The sequence below is a fragment of the Notechis scutatus genome, chromosome 3, assembly GCF_049901735.1.
Source record: "Notechis scutatus isolate UNSWTSFEM ecotype Mainland chromosome 3, rNotScu1.2, whole genome shotgun sequence".
Taxonomy (NCBI): Eukaryota; Metazoa; Chordata; class Lepidosauria; order Squamata; family Elapidae; genus Notechis; species Notechis scutatus.
This window is the reverse complement of record NC_142011.1, coordinates 115281788-115307741: the sequence shown is the minus strand read 5'-3', so window position 1 is coordinate 115307741 and position 25954 is coordinate 115281788. Positions and strand designations below refer to the sequence as shown.

Below are 25954 nucleotides of genomic sequence, written 5' to 3'. Positions count from 1 at the left end.
AAAGCTAATTTATTGTTTTTACAGTCAGGCAATTCCTCCCTATTTCCAGGTTGGATCTCCCTGACAAGCTTCCACCCATTGCTTCTTATTCATTTTATAGGACTGACAATTCCCTAACAATTATCCAGGGAAGAGCATGAAGACTGCATTTGAGAAATAGAGAACAAGTTTGGTGTTTGCCAAAGGGAGTTCAGCAGCAATATGTTGTTCCATTGTCATTTCCCTAAATGCAGTCACTTATTTTCTTTCACAAGACAGCATATTAATTGAGGAGGAAAAATGACATTACTACCATCCTTACTCTCCAAACCAAAAGTAACTTAAAAATGCCATCACCTGCTGTGATTGAGCAGGGAACTGGGTATTTATGAAAAAGAAATATGTTTATGTGATTCAAGGGGTAAAGAAAAAGATCATGGCCATCCTAAAATAAGCAACATATTCTTGAAAATGTGAGGCAAAATGATAACACTTCAGTGATAATTCTTGAAGCGATAGGAAGGTAAACTAAATATCTAAGACATGCAAAAAATGCCAAAAATAACAAAAGCTCCTTTCAATACATAAAGAATAAGAAGTAAGTCAGGGAAATTATAGGTCCACTGATGGGAGAAGATGGTAAATAATAAATAATCCAACCAATCAAAAAATAATCCAATCTATCAAAAGCAGCACCATAGGAGACAGAACAGGAATATGGGTCAAGGGAGGCAAGGAAGTGGTAAGAGAAGATCAACTCTAGACAAGAGGAGATCACCCAGATCAGATGGATTACATGCCAGGATTCTGAAGGAACTGGCAGACATGATCACAAAACCACTGAACAAAATGTTTCAAAGGTTCTGGAGTATAGGGGACCTACCAGAGGACTGGAAAAGAGCTGATGAGGTTCTAATTCTAGGTTGCATTAATAGAGGAATAGAATCAAGATCACGTGAAGTACTAGTACTGTTCTACAAAGCCTTGGTAAGACCACACTTAGAATACTGCATCAAGTTTTAGTCATCCCAATACAAAAAGAGATGTTGTGACTTTGAAAAGAATTCAGAGAATAACAACAAAAATGATTAGGAGCCTAGAAGCTAAAACATATGAAGAATGATTGCAGGAATTGGATATACTTAAGTCTAGTGAAAAGAAGGATCAGGGGTGGCATGATAGCAGTCTTCCAATACCAGTGGAACAAATTACCTTCAGAAATTGTGGGTGTCCCAACACTGCTTTTAGGAAGAGATTGGACAGCCATCTATCAGAAATAGTATAGATTTTGTCTGAGAGCAGAAGGTTGGACCAGAGGACCTTCAAGATTCTTTCCAAATTTATTACTATTACAATTTTCAAAAAAGGAAAAAAAAAAGTGGAATCATGAAACTACAGATCAATCAACTTATCACCATATGATGAACAATTAAGGGAAGTAGGTATGTCTAGCCCAAGGGTCTTCAAACTTGGCAAGTTTAAGACTTGTGGACTTCAACTCCAGAATTCCTGAGCTAACACAACTGGAGGAGGAATTCTGGGAGTTGAAGTCCACAAGTCTTAAAGCTGTCAAGTTTGAAGACCCCTGATCTAGAAGGATTAGGGCTGACAAAACTGTCTTCTAGGACTTGAGGGGCAATCACAGAAATGAGGGGGTTGACTTATTCTCCAAAACACCTGAGGGCAGGACAAAAAGCATTAGGAGGAAGCTTGTTAAAGAGAGATTCAATCTGGAACTAAGGAGATTTCCTGACAGTGAAAACAATGGAATACCTTACCTTCTGAAGTTCTGGAAGCTCCATCTCTGGAGACTGGACATTCATTTATTTGAGTTGGTATAAGGCCTTGGGCAGGGGATTCGACTACAGTAGAAGACCTCCAAGGTACCTTCCAGCATTATGATTCTATAACTCTATGTGTACATTTGCTTTTTCTTGTTGAAAATTTTTTCAGATATGCTATTTAGTACTATATGGCACACTCCTCTATACTGAACTTTCAATGCAAACTTTCAATTATTATTTAATAATAATTAATGTTAAATGGAATGTAAAAATATTAAGGAATAGTTTTTAAAAATACATTCATTGTGCATTCCAAATTTATATAAAAAAGATGAGACTATGTATTATATCTGTATAATGAGTAAAATGAGTAGAGAAAGAATTCATGTGACTATTGGCAATCCCAGTTAACTTGTATGAAAATATATTTCTTAATTTTTTTATCTAGTGAATGCCATCAATTACATTAAAAAGCTGCCAGCATCCAATGATTTGTTCTGGAAGTTTTGAGATGTTCATAACATATATCTGAGATGTGTCATATTCATTCCAATAGAAATGCTGATAATCAGCCAATGTTACAAATTTCTCTGTCTGCTATGCATACATGCTGGCTATCTCCACCACTGTATAGCACTTAAGATACATTGATTTACATATTACACACTAAAGCAAGCTTTAATTTATGTGAAACTTACATGGCATATTTCGAACCATGTGCTATAATTATACAAAGGACTTTGCCACAAATGATTAAATGTAGGCATAATTTTACTAATTAGTCTTCCATGAAGAGTACTCAATGAAGAAACACAATCCCAGCTTCATTCCTTTGGAGTTGCAAGTGAGCATTTTCACTTAAACTAAGGAGGGCTTAAAACCCCTTTCTGAGACTGAGTAAATCACTTTATTAACCTTAGTTCAAAAGCATGCAGGGATAGATGCAGCAGCAGCAAACTATCCATATTTTCTTTCTCGATAGATCACTGATATTACCATTTAAATAGTAGGAGTTTGTATTAAAAAGGGGAAGAACAGCTGATCAGAACAGCAGAAGTATTTCAATTCAAAGAAAACATTCTCCACAATGCTTGTCACCAGTGGTAAAATGATCTCGGAGTCATTTTCTTTCCCAGCATAAGATAGGCAAGTGAGAAAAGAAGTTGCATAATGCAAGGGAAAAAGACAAATCTATCTAAGATATCGAACAATCCTCCCTCCAATATTTGAAGGGATCACCTCATTCTATTAGCACTAATGAAGAGAAGGCTTTTGAGAACAAAATTATCTTGGGATGTAGATGCCCAATCAAAACATTTAAAAAAGTCATAATTAAGGCAGCTTGTTGCATTCCTGCTTTGGCAACATCAATACAGTGAGATATATGAACAGATTAGGTTCTGATCTTTAGCCTCTCTTCTGTGCCATATTTTTCTTCTTGGGAATGTGTTCCCAATCCTGCCTGCATGGAAGTAGGGAACTACAGCACAAATTCCCACCTTTGTTCCAAGCATATTACTAAGTCAGCAAAAACCTTTGCATTTCTAATACTGAAACAAGAAGGCAGAAAGCAAATTCAAGATTCAAAGAATATGACCACAGATTTAAAGGTCTTGCAAAAGAGCCCTAGAATGACACAGGCTGAAGTGATTAAATTATTTGCCTCTTCATCCCATGTATATAAGTGTGAAAGGGAAAACTGCAAAGTGACTTAGTGTTGTTTCAACTCCTTTGTAAAACAGGTTTCATGCCAAAGGCACTGGTCCTACATATCACTCAGCTCTAGTTTTGATGACTACTTGTCCCCATAGTGGTTTCATCAAGAGTTTCTTCAGTGACCTCTACATCATTATCTTTTTAAAGTCCTCTGCGTGGATTTTTGGCACCAAGAGCATCTTCTTTGATCAACTCTGAAGCAAGTAATGATGTGACTGCACAGCCAACATTTTTGTTTCCTGGAATGACACAGAAACAAACAAAAGCTAAAATATAGAAAAAATAAAAAACTAAGTATACACTGAAGATAATGCTGCCTAATATACTAGCCATTTTCTTTCAAATACTTTAGTTTATAGTTGCTCATAAGAACTCCACTAGGGTTGGGGCAACTATAATGAAAACTCCGCTGTAGTGAAACATAGTAGACAATTGTGACCTGGAGTGTGGACTCTTTAGAAAATGGGGGCAAAGCAAATCCCCCTCCCTTTTCCTAGAACTGATTTTCCTTTGCAATATTTGAAGTTATGATTATACATGTAATTAAGTATTTTGATCAGAAAATATGCAAAGAGGAGACCATTGGAATTGTATGGTGGTCTCTAGAAAAAAATGACTTCATGAAGCCTTTATATTTCAGTAAAATTCTGAAAATTCTGATCAGAGGAGTAGCACTCTCTAGCAGCTACAGACAAAGGAAACAAAGGAGAACACAATGTAGTGTTCCGATGAGTGAGGAAGACGAGGGGTTAGGACTCAGCTCCCTTTGATTCATCTAATAAATCTACATTCACTAGTCAATAAAATGGATGAACTGCACCTTCTAAATCAGAACTCTGATTTTTCTGTTCTCTACTTTACTGAAACTTGGCTCAGTGAGACTATGCTCAATAGTATAGTAGAACTCCCTGGGTTTCAGATTCAAAGGGCGGATCAGATTACAGAGATATTGGGGGTGGAGGGGTGGGGAGAAAAAAGAGGTGGTGGAATTTGTTTCCATATTAATAACAACTGGTGCAAGGATGTCACAGTACTAAAGAAATTTTGCAATGTGGACTGAGTCACTATTCATCAATAGTAAACACTTTTATGCTCCACAAGAGTTTTCCTCATTTACCTTGGTGGAGTTTATATACCACCCGAGTTGCATGAACAGTGCAGACTGTAGCAGACCAAATACTCTGCACAGAATGGAAATATCCAGATTCCCTACTCATTGTTTTAGGGGATTTTAATAGAGCTAATCTCACTCATGAGTTGCCCAGATACACTTAGCATGTTAGCTGTTTCATTAGAGGCAAGAACATATTGAATCATTACTACTTCCTGTTAAAAGGTGCTTATCATGCTTTATGATAAGTGCAGCTATAGGTCTCTCTGATCATTTTATGATCCACCTCATTCCCATAGGCAGAAATTTAAAACTGCAAAGCCTGCGGTAAAAACAATGAAATGTTGGATTGAGGAGACAAAGTTAGGGATACAGGCTTGCTTCAATTGCAGACTGGAGTGTTTTTGGAGCTACTTCAACACAATTGGATGAATTTACTGATACTATGACATTGTATGTTAGCTTTTGTGAGGACATGTGTATGCCTACAAAAAGCTTATGTTTATATAACAATAAGCCTACAGCTAAACTCAAGCAGCTTCGTCATGCCAAATAGAAGGCTTACAGGAAAGGAGATAGGATCTTGTACAATCAGGCCAGGAATGTATTAACAAGGGAGATAAGGATAGCAAAGAGAAGCTATTACGAAAAGCTGAGAAATCAGTTCTCAGCTAATGAACTTGCAACTAATGAAACCTGAGAAGCCTGAAGACCATCAGTGGCAACAGCAGATCTCCCTCCCTTACTGAAGACAATCGTCAACTGGCAGATAACCTGAATGAGTTCTACTGCAGGTTTGACAGATTACCATCATCTATTGCTACTTACCTTTCATCAGATACACTAACAGTAGATAATTTTGCTATATCTATCTCAATAGACCCCCCAATAATCGTGCAAGTTTGCAAGTTTTATTTCATAGGCAAGTTCCAGGCTAATGGAGTGACTTCTTGCTTGATAGCCTGTGATGAACTGGCCCACATCTTCACTCAGATTTTTAATAAACCACTGGAGATGTGTTATATTCCTTCTTGCTTTAAATGGTCTACCATCATCCCAGTTCTTAAGAAACCTTCCATCAGGAATGACTACAAATTGGTTGCTTGACATCCATAGTCATGAAGATCTCTGGGAGGTTAGTGCTGGAGTACCTGAAAGTCATCATAGATCCATGGGTAGACCCCTTGCAGTTTGCCTATTTTGTAGATATGATTTGTCCTGGAAGTTCATAACATATATCTGAGATCCATCATATTCATTCCAACATAAATGCTGATTATCAGCCAATGTTACAAATTTCTCTTTCTGCCACACATATACGCTGGCTACATGCTATTGGCAGATAGTGGTTGGTTGCCCTGAAATACCGGACAATACACAAACAATTTTAACAGTATGTAGATATTCGTTATTTCTCTTTTATCTTCACTAAAGTTCATTGTTAAACAAATTTAATAAAAAATTAGTTCCACTGTCAAAGGGGCCTTATGGGATGGGGGCTCCAGTCCACCTCCACCACTGTATAGCACTTAAGATACATTGATTTACATATTACCCATTAAAGCAAGCAAGTAAGCAAGCTTTAATTTATGTGAAACTTACATGGCATATTTCGAACCATGTGCTATAATTATACAAAGGACTTTGCCACATAAGATTAAATGTAGGCATAATTTTACTAATTAGTCTTCCATGAAGAGTACTCAATGAAGAAACACAATCCCAGCTTCATTCCTTTGGAGTTGCAAGTGAGCATTTTCACTTAAACTAAGGAGGGCTTAAAACCCCTTTCTGAGACTGAGTAAATCACTTTATTAACCTTAGTTCAAAAGCATGCAGGGATAGATGCAGCAGCAGCAAACTATCCATATTTTCTTTCTCGATAGATCACTGATATTACCATTTAAATAGTAGGAGTTTGTATTAAAAAGGGGAAGAACAGCTGATCAGAACAGCAGAAGTATTTCAATTCAAAGAAAACATTCTCCACAATGCTGGGCTGCCTCAGCAATTCTGAGAGTTGGTCCGCAAGTCATAAAAGGTTCATAGTTCCCCATCCCTAAACTAAAATATAAAATAAAAGTAAATACTACTCCCTTCTAGCATTGATGAAGTTAACAATGAAACATCTGCAAACAGCAACCAAGCTCAGCCAGAGTTGGACCACTGGACCATTGTTGACACATGGGCTTTCTCCATTTTATCCCTATAGCCGCTATTTTGAGCCAATGATTGATACTGAATTTTATGGATAAACAAGATTTGACTAATCTGATCCAATAATTATATTCTACATTGTATTATATCATATATTTTGTACGAACTACATGGTAGAGACATCAAAGCTTTGTTATTTTCAAAATGCAAGTGGATTTTTTTTTCTATTCAATTCTGTCTTCCATGTCCTAAAACCTAGAGTTGGTTCACAATGGTGCTAAGAAAAACGATTATTTCATACTTGCTTTGAAGACATTTGAGCAAAACCATACCTTGACATCGTCCTCTTTTTCTACGGAAGGCTGCACCTGACTGTAAGGCTTCTAGTAGGCTGTCCATAACTCCTGTTTCATCTCCTTCTGCAAGAACACAAAATAAGAAATTTCTTGTTATTTTCATTGGCTCCTCCATCTAGGGAGTAGCATTATAGACTCAAGCCTATGGGTGTTCTGGAATGTGTACTGTAGGAAAGAGAATAAAATTGTTATTAAAATATTTCTTGATAAAAACAAAAAAGAGCTGGTCATAAGTGAAAAATTATTATATAAAGACAACAATACACAAAAATGCTTCTCAAAATATTTCCCTTTGTCTTAAATTGGGAGAAACCTTTTATAAAAATGAGATTGCACAATGGAGGGTTTAAAGAGGATTTAAAAAAATCTTCCTGGAAGTTTCTGAGGCATTTTATCCTTGATCCAACGTATCTGTTTTATAAATACATAATTGTGAATTTGGATATAAAGCAGGGATAACAAAGAGAAATTCCTTATAACAGTTCACCTCTTCCTTTATATGTCATATTGCTTTAATAGTACAACCATGGTATTACTCTGATGCCTTGAAATCATTAGTATCCTGAGGGATTTAGAGCTATGCATTTTCCACTGATCTACTTTTCACTCTACACAACAGACAGAGTATTAAGAAGACCGGCTGAAACAGGCCAGTTAATGTTGTTTCCCTAGCAACAAGCATATTCCTTGTCTCAAAAACAGGAAAAGGAAGAGCATCTACATTGCTCCTGTGATGAAGACTATGTTTTGTCAATGCCTTCTTCTGCTACACAAGAAGCCGAGCCTCTTTGAAGACAACCGAAAAGTCCCTGAACACTACAATATTTTCTATTCCATTTGAATGTTTGCCTCCCCCAACTCTCATCAACCTGGCACTGAATGTGTTAACTGCAACTTCATGAGGAGCTTGCAAAATCTGGTTTCCATAGTAACAGCTCCTGACAAAACATAAACCTATAAAATCACTTTAGAACATCTGCTCCCGTTTTAGGTAGACTGAATCCATTGTTTGTACTGCCACCTGCTGGCCAACATAAATGGCTAGTGTTACCAATACAGTACATTCTGGAAGCCTTCATTGTCTTCAAGAACAGAAAACGAAAATGCAAAGAAATTGCCACACAAACCTCCATTTTTCCAATTCCATCAGAAAGAGTCTATGGCATGATTAGTAAAAAGGGACAGGCTCCAATTACAGATGGTTCCAACACTGATTATGAAGTAGTTTTACAGCACTGGAATTAAAAGGCATGCATATAGAATGCAGCTGCTCATTTCCCATTACTTAAGCAAAGGAAGTAGTGTATATAGGGTAGATATTTTGAAAACTATATTTAGACTTACATTTACTCACACTCAGTATTTTTGCTGATGCAACCTCATGTGGAACATCACACAAATGATGTAATTGTACAAGGAATAATAATAGATCAAGCTTCTGGTTTGTAATTTCAATTACAGTCTTTTTAATAAAAATGACAAGGTGACAAGTTGTCAGTGTATTTGTGAACATTTACATCCCACAATCTTGTCTCAAGTTGACACTGCTTTTAGAAATATGTTGTTCAGGAAATACAGAGGCATCTCCTGAAAAAATGGATACAAAGGAGTTTGGAACCATCTGGCAATCAAGAAGAGCCACATGATAGATGATAGAAAAAAACACAAGTGACAGGAGGCAGCTAAATAGGCATTACATCTGCTTGCTGACACATTTGAAGAAAAATCAGTTATCAAAGGCAAAATTTAAATACCTCTATATTTTTCACTTTTGCTCTTCCATCTTGATTACATAACCTGCATTATGTTTTGGGTTCCCCAAAAATTACAAAAAGAAAAAAAAAGAGTACCTGTAGTAGTGCTAAGAAATGTGCAGAATTTCAGACAGGAATGTTTTCTGATAAAAGAGACATTAAATAATGAATTTGGTCCTTATCGATCAGAGTAAAAAAACAAAATTATTATTACAATACAGGGCAAGGATTTTAAAGTTGTCCCTAAAGTTAAAAGAAGGGAGGAGCAGAAGCAGAGGAAGAGTCCCTCCCCAGATAAATAAAGACATGTCACTACAAGCAGTGAGAAATAATTGTGCTAGAATGGGAATTGTTCCATGAAACTTATGGGGTCTTTCCTTCACTTTGCCAAGTGCAGATACTTTGCAGAAATATTAAACATTGCAGTATTTCACAAGGTTGTGGGGGAAGAGGAAAAGAATGTGAAAAAAACCAAATGGCATGTCATTTAGCACAACTTCAACCAATTCAAAAGGAGAGAGAACTGGCAGGAAATTGTGGGAGTCAGGAAATAGAGAGGGATGGTAATTGAGTCCGTATGTTCCAAGAAAGGGGTAGCCAGTTGTTGTTTTTTTGTTGCACTAAAAAAACCCAACCAAGTATCATATGGCATCTGAAACACTAATAAATGTATCATCACAAGCTTGTTGTGCTTCTAGGCCACTTCATGCACAGATGCATGAAGAAAGATCTTGAGAGAGGGATTGCTTACGTATGCAGAATTAATCATTAGGGGAGAGGAGGGGAAGAAGAGAAAAGGCAGGATTGTTTCAAAAGATGGGAGACAAGGAAAATGCAGCTTTACATGTTAATTAATGAGTAACAGTAAAAATAGAACAGACTTTTCTTTCCACCTGTCAGGTTTTTGCAGAAAAGTAGGTCCAAAGTCCATTAAATCTAAGTAAAGGAATGTATTCAGCAGCAAAAAGATTATCAATTTGTAAAAATAGCATAAAATGGAGTACAGGTAATCCTCAAGTTGCGAATGTAATGGAGCCTGCCTATTCTATTCATAACCTGAGGATTCATCTTGTACCTTGAACATGATAACTCCCTCCTTTCACCCATGCATTCGCTAATCAAATGCAAGGCTCATTAAGTGTACATAAGGTATCTCGGGGTAGGGAAGGCCATGAAGAGCTTAGTGATGGAACAGGCCACCTGGTTCAGACCACCCAAGGCCTCCCCCGACCTACTGAAATACCTCATGCTCCCCACAATTGCTTCTCGCCACCCAACCCTGCTGTGCTGGGTCACTTACATTGTGAAGATCTGTCTCCTCTCCAGCATCTGTTTCTTTGCCTGCTCCCGGTGAGGGCAGAGGGAGCAAAACGAGCACGCCCTACTCGGTTTCTCTAATCACCAAGCCTGCCTGCCATTTCTGGAGTGGCGGGCAACCTCAGTGAGTCTCTTCCAAAGGCTTTCAGGCTCCATGGGAAAAACTGTTTGCACAAAGTGAGGTTTTGGGGCAGCAAACTCATATTGCTTCAAGCCCCTCATTAGCATGCAACCACTTTTCCCGCGGAGATTGGAACTTTCTGGGTGCCATGATCCCGCAGAACCTCAGGCACCCATTCTCTGCAAAAGCGGATGGGTGCCAGAACTTGTGTGAGACCATGCACCCCAGAGGCTTCCAGTGTTCCTCTGGGCAAAAAGTGTTTGAGTGACCCCCTGGGGGGTGGGGGTGGAAACAGAGTGAAAAGCTCTGTTTTCAAGCAATTTGCTCAGTTTCCCTCTCCCCCCTCCCAGGGCTGCTCAAACACTTGTCACCCTGACAGAGACTGAAAAGTCATCTGCATGGAAATGGGGCACTTGAAAATGGAATGAAAAGCACCCCATTTCCATGCAGGCTATGCTTGCAGTCTCCATCAGGGAGACAAGTGTTTGAGCAGCCCTGGGATGGTTGGAAACGGGAGCAAAATCCCTAGGGTTGCTCAATCACTTGTTGTCCTGATGGTGACTGCAAGTGTAGTCTGCATGGAAATGGGGCATTTGAAGACGGAGCTTCTCTTCAGCAGACTCCTTGAGGAAAGTTTTTTCCTGGCAAAAAACAGAGCTCCAAAGCGATGTGCACTCCCTCCAAGGGCTCTGTTCTCAGCAGCAAAGGCTTTTTGCAAAGATGGCAAAAAGCTTTGCAAATGGAGGGAAAGTTTCAATGTTTTAGGCCTTCCTGCCATTGTAAAGTCTTTTGTAGCAGCTCTCATCCAGGCCTCCGTTTGCAGAGAACAGAGGCCTAAAGTACCATGAGATCATGTGAGAGCAATAGCATGATTTCTCGCACTACTGATCTAGAGTGATCTTGCAGTACTTTAGGCCTCCATTCTCTGCTTACACACTGAAGGCTAAGAAAGCGAAGGCTCTCTAGATCTTTGCAAGGTGAATATCCACAGGCCTAGTGCCTATGCAGACCCGGCGCAGGGAGAAGAAGGGGGAATAAGCAGGGCAAATGTTGCAGAGCTTCTGCAGTTGTTTGTAAGGGAGAACTGCCATGGTGCTGCAACATTTGTAGTTTCGGGACTGGTTCGTACATGCTAGGGGCGCTTATTGCATAATTTTGAACGTTCACGAAGGGAACGCTTGTAATCCAGAGATTACTTGTACTCTAGTCCAGAAGATTTGCCTTTTGAAAAGCAGAATCCCAAAAATCTGCACTAATATGTGAAGGTGCAGTCAATTATAGGGAGTCCTTGACTTATGATCATTTGTTCAGCGACTTCAAAATTAAGACAATACTGACCCAAAGGAATTACAACCACTGCCTGATGCCTATTGAAGCACCCAGTGGTCACATGATAAAATTTTGGACACTTGTGAGCATGCATACTCGGGGGGACGTGCTGCAACTCCTCTAGCATGCCCACTTTCCCCCCATCTAGGCTGCTCTGCAGACCAGCGCTCAACCTCAGTATCAGGCCTAGGGCCCTCCAGCAGTTTCAGCCAACTCCCATTGCCACAATCCTCTGCTTCAGTCTTAGTGCTGACACTGCTATCCACAGATGCCACCTTGTGCAACTCATCAGAGGCAGCTCCTGCTCACACCAGTCTTTCTTTCCCAGAGACTGTTTGTGCAGAGCTTCTGAAGCCTTTAGAAATTCCACAGAGTTTGCATGTAGTCCCTGAAATCTTTGGAAACCCAGTGCAACTTCAACAGGCTTTGGAAGCCTCACATGATTTGGGAAGTTTTTGGTGATTGCATGCAAACTCTTGTGGAGCTTCTGAAGCCTTTCAAAGTCATTCCAGGGTTCCAGAGTCAAAATTCTGCCAGGGTTCCACTCAACTTCAGAAAGTTTTGGAATTTACACAGAGCTTCCGAAAGGCTTCCTGAATTGCACAAGTTGAAACCTTCTGAAGTCATGCTAGGCTTCCATAGCCTTAGGAAGCTTTCAGAGATTTTGGGTGAACTTTCATGGAGTCTCCAAAGCCTTCCAAAGTTGCAGTTTCTGGGATTTTCAGAAGCCCTGCACAACTTAGGAAGCTTCCATAAAAGAATTCCAAAGAATTTGTAATCTCCACACAAACAGGCTCTGGGAAACAAGGCCTGTGTGGAACCAGCAGCTGCCTCTTGTGGGTCACTAGAACCCCTTGATAGCAGGAAAGAAATGCCTGAAGATAAGAAGTGTGCAACAGATCCTCAAGAGTGCTGGGTGAATGGTGTGACATTTGTGAATGGCAGCAGTGGCACTAGTACTGATGTGGCAACTGGTTGAGGTTGCTAATGGCCCTGAGCCTTTACTGCCCCACCCCAAGGCACCCGTACTCCACTTAATGACCTGCATGATCACAACCTAGGAGTGCCAGAATTGCAGTCATGTCAATGCAATATGAAAATAAGATCCTGAGTAATCTGATTCATCTGTTTTTATCAATTAAACAAACATTGTGCAACATGCTTGCATTTATACTACACAATGTACTCATACAATGTACTAAGAGTCATACTCTAAGAAATGAACAGGGGCAATTTCATAATAATTACATTAAATACAAGAATTAACTATATGTCATAGATAAAATTATTTTGCTACATACGAATATGGTAACTATGTACTAAAAAGCTGCATTCAAATAGCTTATTCCTATACTAATACTAATTTCTGCCTTAAATTTCTGTTATATAGCATGTATAGAATTATATAGAAATAGAAGAGTATAATATATAGCATGTATTAAGTATGCTTCAAGAGGAGGTTTTGTTATGCATTTTTCATCTTTCAAACTTGCATCTTTTTGGATTTTCAAACATGAATTAGTAGATGTCTGTATACTATAGTTTACCACAAAAATATTTTAATAAAAATATTTGTCCATCTGGAAGCATCTTTAAACATTACATACTGTTGAGAGATTATGGAATTTGAAAGTGAGATAAAAATATACAGATGTATGGCTGGCAGTCTGAGAGGTGAACATATGTATTCATATACACATACAGAATTACTCCACCTCTGAATACCAACTGCTAGGTGACAAAGAATATAGAGATTGCTATGGTCTCCATATACTTTTTGAGCGCTGAAACACTCTGGCTACAATTGTACAGGATTTATTTTGGGCTCTGAAGCCATATGCTTCACAATTTTGTCCACATTATATGACATATTCATGCAACCTTTTTCTCCAATTAATGTCTCCTGCCAAAAGCAGACTTTAAAAATACCAGTAGTCCTCGATTTATGATGAGCTGCTTGAAATTTGAAATTATCATTTGAAATTATGACACATTCAAAAAAAAGGACTTATAATCCAGATTCGATGTTCCAACATCCCTCCCTCCCCCAGGGTCATGTGACTATATTTTTGGTGCTCAGCAACTGCTCCTTATTTATGGCTGTTTGTAGCGTCCCAGTCATGTGACTGTGATTTAAGACATTTTTGGCAGAAACATTCTTTTATTTCCAGTTTCTGGCAAAAAAAGCCCAATGACAAGCATTCATTTAACAAATGCAGCATTTGCTTAACAACCATCACAAAACAGATAATAAAATTGGACATAGTCATGTGGTGACCTACTTTACAACCCTTATAATGTACAACCAAATTGCAGGGTCAGTTATGGTTATTAATCAAGGAGAACCTTTAATAATAATGTATTAAACTTGAATACTGCCTGATTCCCAGCAATTTGGAGCAGCTCACAAAAATCAAAGAAATTACATAAAATCAATAAAAGATGGTAAACGCTCAGACCAGATGGAAAAAAGCAAAGGTCTCATTCCCTCTCATCAAAGACATGGATGAAGACCCAGCTCTTCTTGGCTTTTCTGAACAACAGCAGAATCTAGATATGGGAGGAGGGAACCTCATTGCAGAGGGCAGGCATTAATACATAGAGAGCACACTTATTTAACTGAAGGAACCAAGAGTATCCCAACCTTGCAAGATCAAATTGGCCAGGCAAATACTATGGAGACAGATGATCCCTAAAGTAAATGTCCTCTAATGAGGCCAATGCAGTCTATTTTAAATCTATTAAGCACAGTCAGTAGTTCTCATGGTCAAGTACTGTAGCTGCTGAACAGAAATGATCCCTTTTCTGCTGGGAAGAATTTGGACAGGGAGTAAAAGGCAAGGGGATAAAGACTAGGAGACCTTAAAAAGAACTTGCAGACCAGATGGGAAATCCCTATAGATGTTATCTGGCTCATAGTGAAGACTGGATGGACCCTGAACCACAATCAAGTAATGATCTTATAATATTACAAAGTAAGAGAAGTCTCTTTTTCCTGTCTCAGTTTTCCACTAAGGAATTTATACAAGCCACAATATTCATGGTACAGTACCTGAATTCATATCAATCAGTTGTTCTCTCTTCTTTTGCTTTTCTTGACGTTCTTTCTCTGCTTTTTCTTTTGCTAGTTTAGCTCTGCGCATCTTCTCCTCCATCTCACGCTTTTTCTGATTCTCCTTCACAGCTTGCTAAAAATGAGACAAAGGTGATAAGATAGACAAATGGAGAATCATAACAATGAATTTGCTGTGTCGTTATGATACGCATATCATATTTTTCATTTAGTAGAATAAAAGACTGCAATGCTGGCTACCATGCAAGACAAAGTTCAGTAAACAGTGATGGGTTTATGAATGATAAAATTTATTTATTACTTTTATCCATAAAAATTAATGGAAACACAAAATATACAGGTAATATATCCCTGAGAACCAAATGCTGGAGGATAATATACCTTAACATATTTACCTAAATTTATTTTTATTTTACTCAAATAAAAATGGGAATATTAATTTCCCTACAAATATCACTGTTTAAATACAGCCCTACCCTAATAAGCTCTCATCTCTATACTATACTTCTCTATACTATACTTGTCCTCTGGTTTACATTATTTTGCAACACAGTTTTTAAAGAATTTTGAGCATTTGGACTTATAATGGATATTGACATAGGTTTATGGAACTTGAACACATTTAGCAATATTTGTTGTCTGCAGAAATACTGACCTATTTTTCAAAATTTTCAAAATTTTGTCTCTAGCAGTCCAGCAACCACACTGAACATCTATTCCTATCAATATCAACCAGCTTATGAATTATAGGTAATGTTGATATTTATAATCCTATGAATTCTTGGGAAATATGATGATATAAAAATTAAACAAGCAAGCAAGAAAACAAATAGATAATTCAAATGTAAAAGACTAAAAATCCAACAATATATAAATAGCAAAATATGCAGCATATGCAACAGAAGTAGCCACCTCCTTATGTCATACAATTTGAATTTGTTTCAAAGTATTGCTTTGTTTGATGTAAAAAGCAAAGCTCAAATAAATAGTGGCTATTTAAATTAAATTAAATATGTAATATAACATATTGTAATTAAAACATGGATGCTCACCACAAACATATTTTTGAAATTGCGCAGATTTGTGAAGAACTCCTCAACAGATATCTTATTGGTATCAAAGAGGAAGTATTGTCCTAATTCCCTATAAAGGTTTTCCATATTTGCATGCATCATTCGTAGCTTCTCATACTGTTCTTGGGCTTCCTTAACAAAGCTGTAAGACTAGAGTTAAAGACTTCTAACAATTGTAAACATACTTTCTGAGAATAAGTTGATTGCTTTGAAGTTTTATATTTTTAGTTTCAGATTCTATCGCATCCTTTTATGCAAAAAGCAGTTTGACAAAATAACACCATATAATTAATTAAGAGGAATTAACACAGTACTAATGTAACAACGCTCTTTTTTGCGAAATAAATTCTGATTAGGTCATTGTGATTCACCTCATTTTTATATTCCATTGACTTCTAGCTATTGGAAAGACCATTGCTGACTGCAAATAATTTACTTCCCTGTCTGCAGCTCTTCATAGGGTACAAAGGGAGGACTCAGCTACAGCTGCTTTACCTCGGAGATTGAAGCAATCATAGCTATTTTAAAATTTTAATTTATTGAAATGATTGTGTCAATAAAGTGTTAAGTTATTATTAAATCTATTTTAAATATACTGCAGGTTATTAATTCATAATTTATACATTTTAAACAGCAAAGTAAAATTATTCAATACATGAATAAGCAGTCTTTCATTGAACAAGATCATCTGGGTATGGAATATTTTGGAAGAATAGGTTACGCAGGTGCAACTCCAGATAGACTATGGCAGATAAGCTTTATTTATTCATACCTAATTCTACTGCCTGCAAATCACCCAAAGAGACACCAGGAAGAATTTACACTTTCAACTGTTTGAATGGGAGACTACTCAAAGCAAGACAGGATCAATAACTACTCGTGTTTTCCCGAAAACATGACTGTGTTTTATTTATTTTGGGGGGTGTCTTATTTTTTTTCCACATATGGGAGGGCAACTTTTGCTTGCTCGTTGTGGGGCAGGAGACCATACGGTGTGCCAGTGCCACTGTTACAAGGCAAGGGAGTGGAGCTACCTCACATGCCCCATACCAGCTTACCTCATGGCCCCTGCTGTCAGGCCACCTCGTGGCGGCGGTTCCAACAGCCCTATCCAGGACACCATGTAGCCACTAGCCCACTTCTTTTGCTTGCTTGTGGCTGCAATGGAGCAGGAAACCATGAGGTGCCACAGCCATGAGGCAAGACAGGGAATGGAGCTTCCTCCATGCACCCTGCACTGGCTCACTTCAGGGTCCCCACAGCCAGACCAACCACACCCTGAGAGCTGCCTCGTGACCACAGCATCAGCACACCACTCAGCCTCCTCTATGAGCAAGCAGAAGTGGGCAGGCAGGCACATGGGCTCCTGCTGCACATGGTTGCCGGTACTGTTACTGCGAGTCAGGCATTGGGGCATGGATAGCCTGGCTGCGAGGGCCCTGAGGTAAACCGGTGCAGGGCATGTGGGGCAGCTCCACCACCACCTTGGTGGCCACCACGAGAAATCTAATAGAATGGGCTGAGCAGGGTCTTAAGTAGGGCTTATTTTGGGGGTAAGGCACACACGTAAAACATGCTATATCTTATTTTTAGGATAGGTCTTATTTTGCTAAGGGTTCCCATTACTGTCATTACCTTGTGAAAAATGAAACAAGTCCTGTTTTGGTACAGTGTATCTTTCTAATACTATTAAAGCTTGTCAATAAACAGTGATATATTAATGCGACTTTAAGAACCTTAAAAGGTAATTTTTTTCTTTATAATGAAAACTAGAATTCTCAGAAAAAATAATACAATGAGAATTCTTATCCCTCAGTATCATAAATATGATTCTTTCTTTCATAGGTTATTTTTCAACATTTTTCAGTGAAGAGTTTTGAAGGATATGGTCATTTTCTCCACAAATTTGTCCTTCTCTTCTGTTCTACTGGGAAAATTGTTAACATCATGCTGTAGATCCGAAATCTGTTTGTTCATCTGGTCCAGATTTTTCCGCAAAATTTCAGCAGAAACTTGGGGAAGAAAAAGAGACAATATAGCAGAATTGCAGAAACAATTAACATCAACTAAAAGAATAGTTTTTATTTACTGTAGTCACATTCTCTACGAAACCATGTAAGTATGTTCTTTGGATTACCCGCTTCCCTTAAATGAGAAGGGTTAGTCTGATTAATATTACTTCATGGGACAGTTTCTACTTGTGTTCAAGTTGAACAGGAAAGAAAACTTAGGAAAGCTAAAAAAAAACTTACAGTAGTAAGAAAAAAGTAGGGTTATGCTCCAACTTGGGATAAAACTCAAATCTGATGTAAAATGGGGTAATAGAAAGTATGTAATTTTACATTGTCTTATTTCCAATTCAAAAATTATTTTAGAAGTCTGCCTATAATATATAGACTGCAACTCCAGCATACAATGGAATGGGCAGGATATTCTGCAGCAATCAAAATTTAAGATTTTAACCTACTCTATAGCAAACCATGCAAACTCCTTTGTGCAACCAAAGGGACAAATATGAATTCACAGAATTGAGATTTCAGAACCAGCATGCATCATCCACATTGATTAACTAGGATATATGAAGAGCTGCATATTCAAAAGTACTGTCCCATTAATATACATGCTCAGGAATGCCAAAATTAGGCTTTATAAGACTCTTTGGCTTAAGAGCAGTGTTTGTAGGTGACAATGTACAATAAAGTGATATCAGCAAAGGAAAAGGCCTGAAATTAAAGGCAACAGCATATATGATAGGAAGTTATATAATTCTACAAAGATGGCATTTTTGCAATAATTAGCACCAATCATTCAAAAGCTAAAATAATATTATTAAACATTTGAATGTTTTCAGAGCATTCAAGAAACTAAAAAAACATACAGCCTGTATATATTGTAAACAGAAAAAAAATGAGAAAGTGAGATAAAAACTGACTTTGGTTAAGAATATTTAAGTTGGTGAGAAGTAAGACAAGCATTGTCTTATTACAGACAATTACAGCTTGATGACATATACTGCTCTCAGTATAATACAACATGACTGAGATGAAGGAATACACTTATTTCATTGAGCTGGTCACTAGGTGGTCAGACAACATCTGGACCAGGTGGGATACTTGCAGGAAAAATACATGATTATAAGTAAATAGACCAAACATAAATTTTCTTCATCATAGTGCAATTATAAATAACTGACCCTAACAAACATCTGCAGCCATCATTTTTATATTTTCCTCTCCACACTTCCTGCTATGACAAACACTATCCAAACATAGATCTAACATTTCTTTCAGGAAAGACAAAAATATGGAAACAGGAAGGATAACAAAATAGAATAATGCAATATCCTGCACACCCGCAAAGAAGATTTTACTCCTGCTCATTCTATATTAGCATATGAAGAAAGCAGAAGCTGAGATTTTGTTTTCATTGATAACAAAGTACTGTATATTATTCTGACCTGTTGACACTACAAATATCATCTAAAAATAATGCATACCTGTACACCCCAAATCTATTTAATGAATATTATATGCTTTCCCCACACCTCAAAAAGGAAAGAGACTGAAACTGATCTTGGTTGTACTTGCCCAGTTGAAGAAGTGAAGGAGTTGTGACTAAGGGTCTTCATACTATTATTGCACACATTTTTTCTTTGCTTTTAAGAGTTTATTGTATTTTTTGACTGGTACGGCTGCAATTATTTGAACATATTACATTTGTGTCAAGAATACCTACCAAGGCACTTCCAGATTAAAAGGATTAGTCAGTGACATTACCATTGCCCAAGGGATGCCTGAAAGGGTTCCTTTATGTTCCTATTATTTTCCCACTGAAGTGGTATCTACTTATCTATTTGAATTTGCATGCCTTCAAACCATTAGGAGAGCAGGCAAATTGATGGGAGCCCATTCTGTCATGTGGCTCACACTCTTGGATTTAGATCTGGGAGGATCCGCTGCAGACAGGCATTGGTGATGAGAGGCAGCAGATTCCCCCTGATGAGGAACAGCTATCTCCCCCACTTGATCTGAGGGCATGGAGTGGGAAGGAGGAAAGCTCAAAGAAGATCTGCAAGGCTGCTGGCGAAGAGGCCATCCCACCCCAACTCGCAAGAATTGAGATGATTTAACACCTGAATTGAGATGATTTAATTAGAGGCCAGGGGAGGGTTTATTCGTTGGGAACAATAGTTTCGCTTTGGCACACACTTCCCCACCTTTGTAAACTCTGCTTTGGATCATGTTTCTGCCCTATGGACTCTGACCTTGCTTATGGACTCTGGGTCTTGCCTTTTGGACCTTGAACCTTGTTTATAACTTATGGACCTTGCCTTTTGGACTTTGCACTTTGGTTTTGGACTACAGACTTCCTCCTTGCCTTGTGAATCAGCTCTGGTGACTTTTGGCTTTAGTTTGTGGGACTGTGTTGCATTGACTGGGTGGTTGTCTTCTGGAAAGTTTGGCGTAGAGCTTTACTGGCTGTTGTAGGGTCATTTTGTATGGGATAGCAAAGCAATAAAAGACTTTATTGAAGCCTGCGTCTGCCTAAATGACCTGAGTCATAGCAGACTGAGACAATCAGCAATATTATTTTAAGAGATAGAAAATAGAACAGAACAGAATTCTTTACTGGCCAAGTGTGATTAGACACACAAGGAATTTGTCTCTGTTGCATAAACTCATAGTGTACATATAAACAAGTAGTATGTCATAATAAATAATAAATCATATCGTAGTTATAATTCTTATAATAATAAATCATATCGTAGTTACAATTCTACAAGGGATCTTGGAGGACTTCTAGTTCAACTACCCGCCCCAAGGCAGGAGACCTTATATCATCCCAAATGGTTGTCCAACTTATTCTTGAAAACCACCAGAGATGGAGCATCATCAACACCAGGAGACATTGATTAATTGTTTTCACTGTCAGGAAATTTCTCCTTAGTCCCAGGTTGGATCTCTCTTTAATGAGCTTCAACCCATTACTTCTTGTCCTGACGTGCGGTGCTTTGGAGAATAAGTCAACTCCTTCTTCTCTGTGACAGCCCCTCAAGTACTGGAAGACAACTATGTCACCCATAATCTTTCTCTTCATAAGGCTAGACATATTTAGTTCTCTTAATTGTTCATCGTATGATTTAGCCTCCAAGCCTTTATCATTTGTTGCTCTTTTTTGAACTCTTTCTAGGGTTTCAGCATCTTTTTTGTATTGTGCCGACTAGACTTGGATGCATTATTCCAAGCGTGGCCTCACTAATACAGTATAAAGCAATACTATCAATTGTGATCTTGATGCTATCTCTCTGTTGATATAGCCTAGGACTGCTTTGGCAGCTGAAGCACCATGCTAACTGGTTCACTAGATCTACTAGGATAGCTAGATCCCTCTCACAATTGCTATGAGCCAAGTACAATCTATACCATTTGATTCTATACCATATTCCATACCATATTCTATACCATTTGATTTTTCCTGCCTAAGTGCAGGTACTTAATTTTCTCACCAATGGATTACATCTTGTTGGATAGGGCCTAATGCCTGTCAAGAACCTTCTGAAGAGTCTATCTTCCAAAATATTAGTAAAGTCTATCAATGTATCAGTCTCAGAAATCTTGGATTCTTAGATACTAGATACTTGTTTATTGATCTAACAGGGGAGCCATTGTATTATACATTGACATACTAACTTCATTATTCACACAACTTTCAAAGATTTCAAAATTTGGGGACATGTGACCATGTCAGATTAGAATTCAATATAATGCAGACACAAGCAATAGAACAAAATAAAACTATTGTCTTAGACCTTAAAATAACTGATTTCGACAAACTTAGAAATCTGATTTTAGATAACTGATTTCAACAAACTTGGGAAAGATTCCTTAAAGAGGAAAACAAATCAAGAAGCTTGGGAAATTCTTAAAAATGTGATTATAAATTCTAGTGCAGAACAATATCACTGAAAAGAAAAATAATGAGATCCAAGAAGAAACCAGAATGCATAAAGAATTCTCTGATAAACGTTAAATCTGATAAACTGGATAAAAAGATAAAAAGGATAAGTATAAAAAATGGCAAAAAACTAAGGCAGAGTACCAACAAGTAGCCTGAACTTGCAACTATGAAATCAGGAAAGTTAAGTGTTCGAATGAACTAAGACTTGTAATAATTGTCAAAAATAACAATAAAAGTTTCTTGCAATATGTTAAAAAAAAGTCAAGGAAACAAATCACTCCACTAATGGGAGAAGATGGCAAGGAAGTGATGGACAGCAGGGAGAAAACGGAGCTGCTTAATTCATTCATCTTCACATGAAAGGAAAAACCTAACAAAAGTAGAATCATAAAAGACAGATTAGGAATATAAATTAAAATAGACAAAAAAATAGAACACTTGGCCCAAATGGGCTACCGGCAGAAACATATAAAGAGCTACAAAATATTTTGGACCAATCATTACTAGAGGTATACAATGCAGTTTTAGCTGAAGCGAAGATACCACCATCATGGGTAGAAGCTAACATCACTTTGATACCAAAAGAGGATTCAGATTTAACGCAAATAAAGAACTACAGACCCATATCCCTACTGAATGCCGACTATAAAATATTCACCTCAACAGTAGCAGAAAGAATGAAGAGATTTTTGAAGGAGTTTATACACCCTGACCAAAATGGCTTTCTATCCAAAAAGCAGATAAGAAATAATACGAGAGTAATATTAGATCCATTGGAATACTATGAAACACATAATGAAAAGCAATTGGCTTCCGTGGCGGCGTGTGGTTGAGCGGCACGAAGGAACAGCGCTCTGTTCTTTGTTGCTGATCTTCAGTGTTCTGGGAGCCAACAGAGGCAAAATCGTTCCTGGGGGGATCGGTGACGGAGAGAGGAACCTTCGGAGCTGAAGAGGGAAGGTGCAATCCCCAGCAGTGCGATTGGAGGAGCCCTTGAAACCGGCGTTGAAGAGTTGGACTTTGGTGGCTGACCAGAGACCAGACGACACATGAGATTGGAAAGGGAAGCAAAGAGAAAGTACGGTGTGAAGAAGCGGTGTGAGCAGTGAAACTGAAAGAGAGTGGAACTGTCAAAACGAATCTAGAAAGAGATGGTGAAAGGAAAGGCTCAAAGCGGCACCTGAACAGTGAATACAGTGAGGAGAGAGGATAAGGGAGAGGACGAAAGGGTGCTAGCAATAGTGAAAGATTGAATAAAGAAGATTAACTGATAGACTATATACAAACTAAGTGAAGAGGGGAAGTGAAAGTGGATTGTTTGAAACGGGACGATTGAAACTTTTGTGTTCCTAAAAGAACATTATTGTAACAGAAGAAGAAACATAGTAGCAGTTAAAAGATCTGGGGAAAAAAGTGTCTCTGACAGTGCAGAAAATTGAAAGTTGGACATTTTGAAGAAGAGAGTGAAAGTTAACTCTTTAAATACACTGCATCTAACGTTACAGTAAGACTTAAGCGAACTACTTGGAACACATAGAATAACCTTTGCGGAGAACGAAAGTTGCGATTATAAGAAATACTGCCTGTATATTTAAAAGTATTGTGACTAAACTACATTTTTATTTGCTTCTCTTTCCTTTTCTCTCCATCTTTTTTCTCTTTTTCTTAGTGATTATATTAGAAGTTAAAATATTTAAATATTCGAATATATATTGAATGATTTATATGGCAAATAGTGTAAAGAAGAATATATATATATATATATATATATATATATATATATATATAGAGAGAGAGAGAGAGAGAGAGAAGCGACTGTTTAAGTGCTTTATACTATAATATAAGTTAAAGAACTTAAGATAGATATTTTCTAAGAAACTTATTGACTGAACTATCCTAGGAATTGCATTGCTTTCTGATATTAGTAAATCCTTATTACTATCAAATGTATTGTAAAATAAGTATAGTAACTTTATAAATTTAAATTGACTATTAGTGATAAGAATCTATTTAGATAAGTTTAATTGTTAGGTAATCAATTGTTTAAACATTTTAATATTAAATGCATTAAAGTAATATAAAATATTAAGGTAAAAATAAATAGAAATATATAAGAATATATATAAGTAATATAGTGGCAAGGAATTAATATAAATAACTTTGGATATTGGGATTGATTTATAGAATAACTGTATAGAATAATTAATTTGTGAAAATTCTTGATTCAATTAAGAGTTAATATAAGACATTGAAGGGTAGATTACAGGGAAGAATAAGGACTGTGATAGAATCTAGAGAAATAGTGAGCATTGAATGGTGTTGTGGGATAAGATAGAATATTAGGACAAAAAACCAAAATAATTCAAGAAATGACAAGCATTACAACAACAGTAGTGAAGACTGGGAAGAAACCCACCCCGACAACAGCTACAGCGATTCCATCTCCATCTACACAAAGATCCATTTAAGGAATGCTAACAATGTAGAAAACAACAGCTACAATGAACACACAGACCATGCAAGCCACCCTGTTAACAATTCAGGAGACGATGATGAAATTACAGGAAAACATGACTAAGAACCATGGAGAAATGAAAATAGAGATGGAGGAGGTGAAAAGAGAAGTGAGAAAGGCTATTCAGAAGTTGGATGAGAAAGTTGGCCAGATTCAAGAAGTTTTACAAAAGAATGAACAAAGACTCTAAACGATTGAAAAAAGAACGGAAAAAACAGAACAGAAATTAGAGTCGGTAGATCAAAGAATGCAAGAAAGAGACAAAGAAGTAGAGAACTCACTGATCCAGTTGGAGATGGAGAGGGCTTCGTTCTACCTATGTTTCCAGAATGTGGTAGAGACGAAGGAGGAAGATCTAACAGAAATAATGGCAGAGACTATTGCAGAGGCACTTCAAAGAGAGAAGAGTGAAATAATCAATGCATTAGACAAAGTCTACTGAGTCTATACAAATTACGCCAGAAGATTTAGACTACCAAAAGAGATTCACATCCGTTTTACTTGGAAAAAGGTGAGGGACGTAATTTACAAAATTACTAGAGAGGAACCTTGACATATAAAGGTAAAGAGATCATAATGTTAAACAAATCCCGAAAAGAGTTTGAGAACAAAGGAAATATCACTTTCTGGCTGCCCGACTCAACAAAAATAATATACTGTTTAGGTGGATTATACCAGAGGGAATGTTGGTGTCGTGGCAAGGGAAGAAAGTCAAGATCGACTTGGAGAAAGCGAAAGAATTCCATGCACAACTAATAGGCACAGAGGAACTCGGTAATAGCAGAGAAGAACTGGAATCGGCTAGTCAAAATGATCAACAATTGGAAAAGAATGGAAAAGAGCAGGAAGAGGAGGAAAGGAAGAAGGAAGAAAGACCACAAGAAGAAAACAGAGTAAGAACAAGAGCACAAACAGAAGCAAGGAATAACAGGAACTAATTGGTAAAGGCAAAGAGGGAAAATGGATAATAATTTGAAGATATTATCAGTAAATATAAATGGACTTAACTCCCCATCAAAACAGAATCAAACTCTGAAAAAATTGGCAAAACAAAAAATGGATATAGTATGTCTCCAGGAAGTACATGTTAGAGCCCAAGATAAGGGTTTTTTCAATATAAAAAATTAGGAAAATTATACGCAGCATTAGTGGAGGAAAAAAAAGAGTAGTAGCAGTATATGTTCGAGAAGGAGTAGAAGTAGAAGTATTATACACAGATTCAGTGGGGAGAACATTAATATTAGAAGTAGTATGGGAACAGAAGAAAATTCTATTAGTTGTAATATACGCTCCCAACAAACAACAAGAAATGTACTACAAAAAAATACATGAAAAAATTCTTGAATTAGGCAAAGAAGAAATTTGCATAATAGGGGATTTCAATGCAGTCTCGGATATAAAAAAGATTACCAAAGTACCAGTAGAAAAAGAAAAAGAAAAACACACTTCCAAAAACATTTTTTAACATGATAGAAGAACAGAACCTAATTGATATATGGAGAATATACAATCCAAAGGAAAAGCAGTTCACTTTTTATTCTATTCTCCACAAATCATGGTCGAGAATTGACATGACATAGATAAGTAAAACCCTAATGAAAGACATAGTACGAATAGAAATAGCACCAAATATGTGGGCAGATCATAACCTCATAATAGTAATATGGAAAGATCAATCAAAACAAAGAGGAAGGTCGATGTTGAACCCACA

At 37.4% G+C, this 25954-nt stretch overlaps 1 protein-coding gene across 1 annotated transcript in view; it reads right to left on the bottom strand.

The window, feature by feature from the left end:
- Window positions 1-2164: 2164 nt before the first annotated feature.
- The window catches only part of DIAPH1 (diaphanous related formin 1), a 156658-nt gene continuing 132868 nt past the window's right edge, over window positions 2165-25954 (bottom strand). Inside the window, 5 exon segments of the mRNA XM_087960995.1 lie at window positions 2165-3718; window positions 7080-7166; window positions 14677-14812; window positions 15750-15915; window positions 17659-17782. Coding sequence (XP_087817121.1) covers window positions 3621-3718; window positions 7080-7166; window positions 14677-14812; window positions 15750-15915; window positions 17659-17782 — 611 coding nt within the window. The 3' untranslated portion in view covers window positions 2165-3620.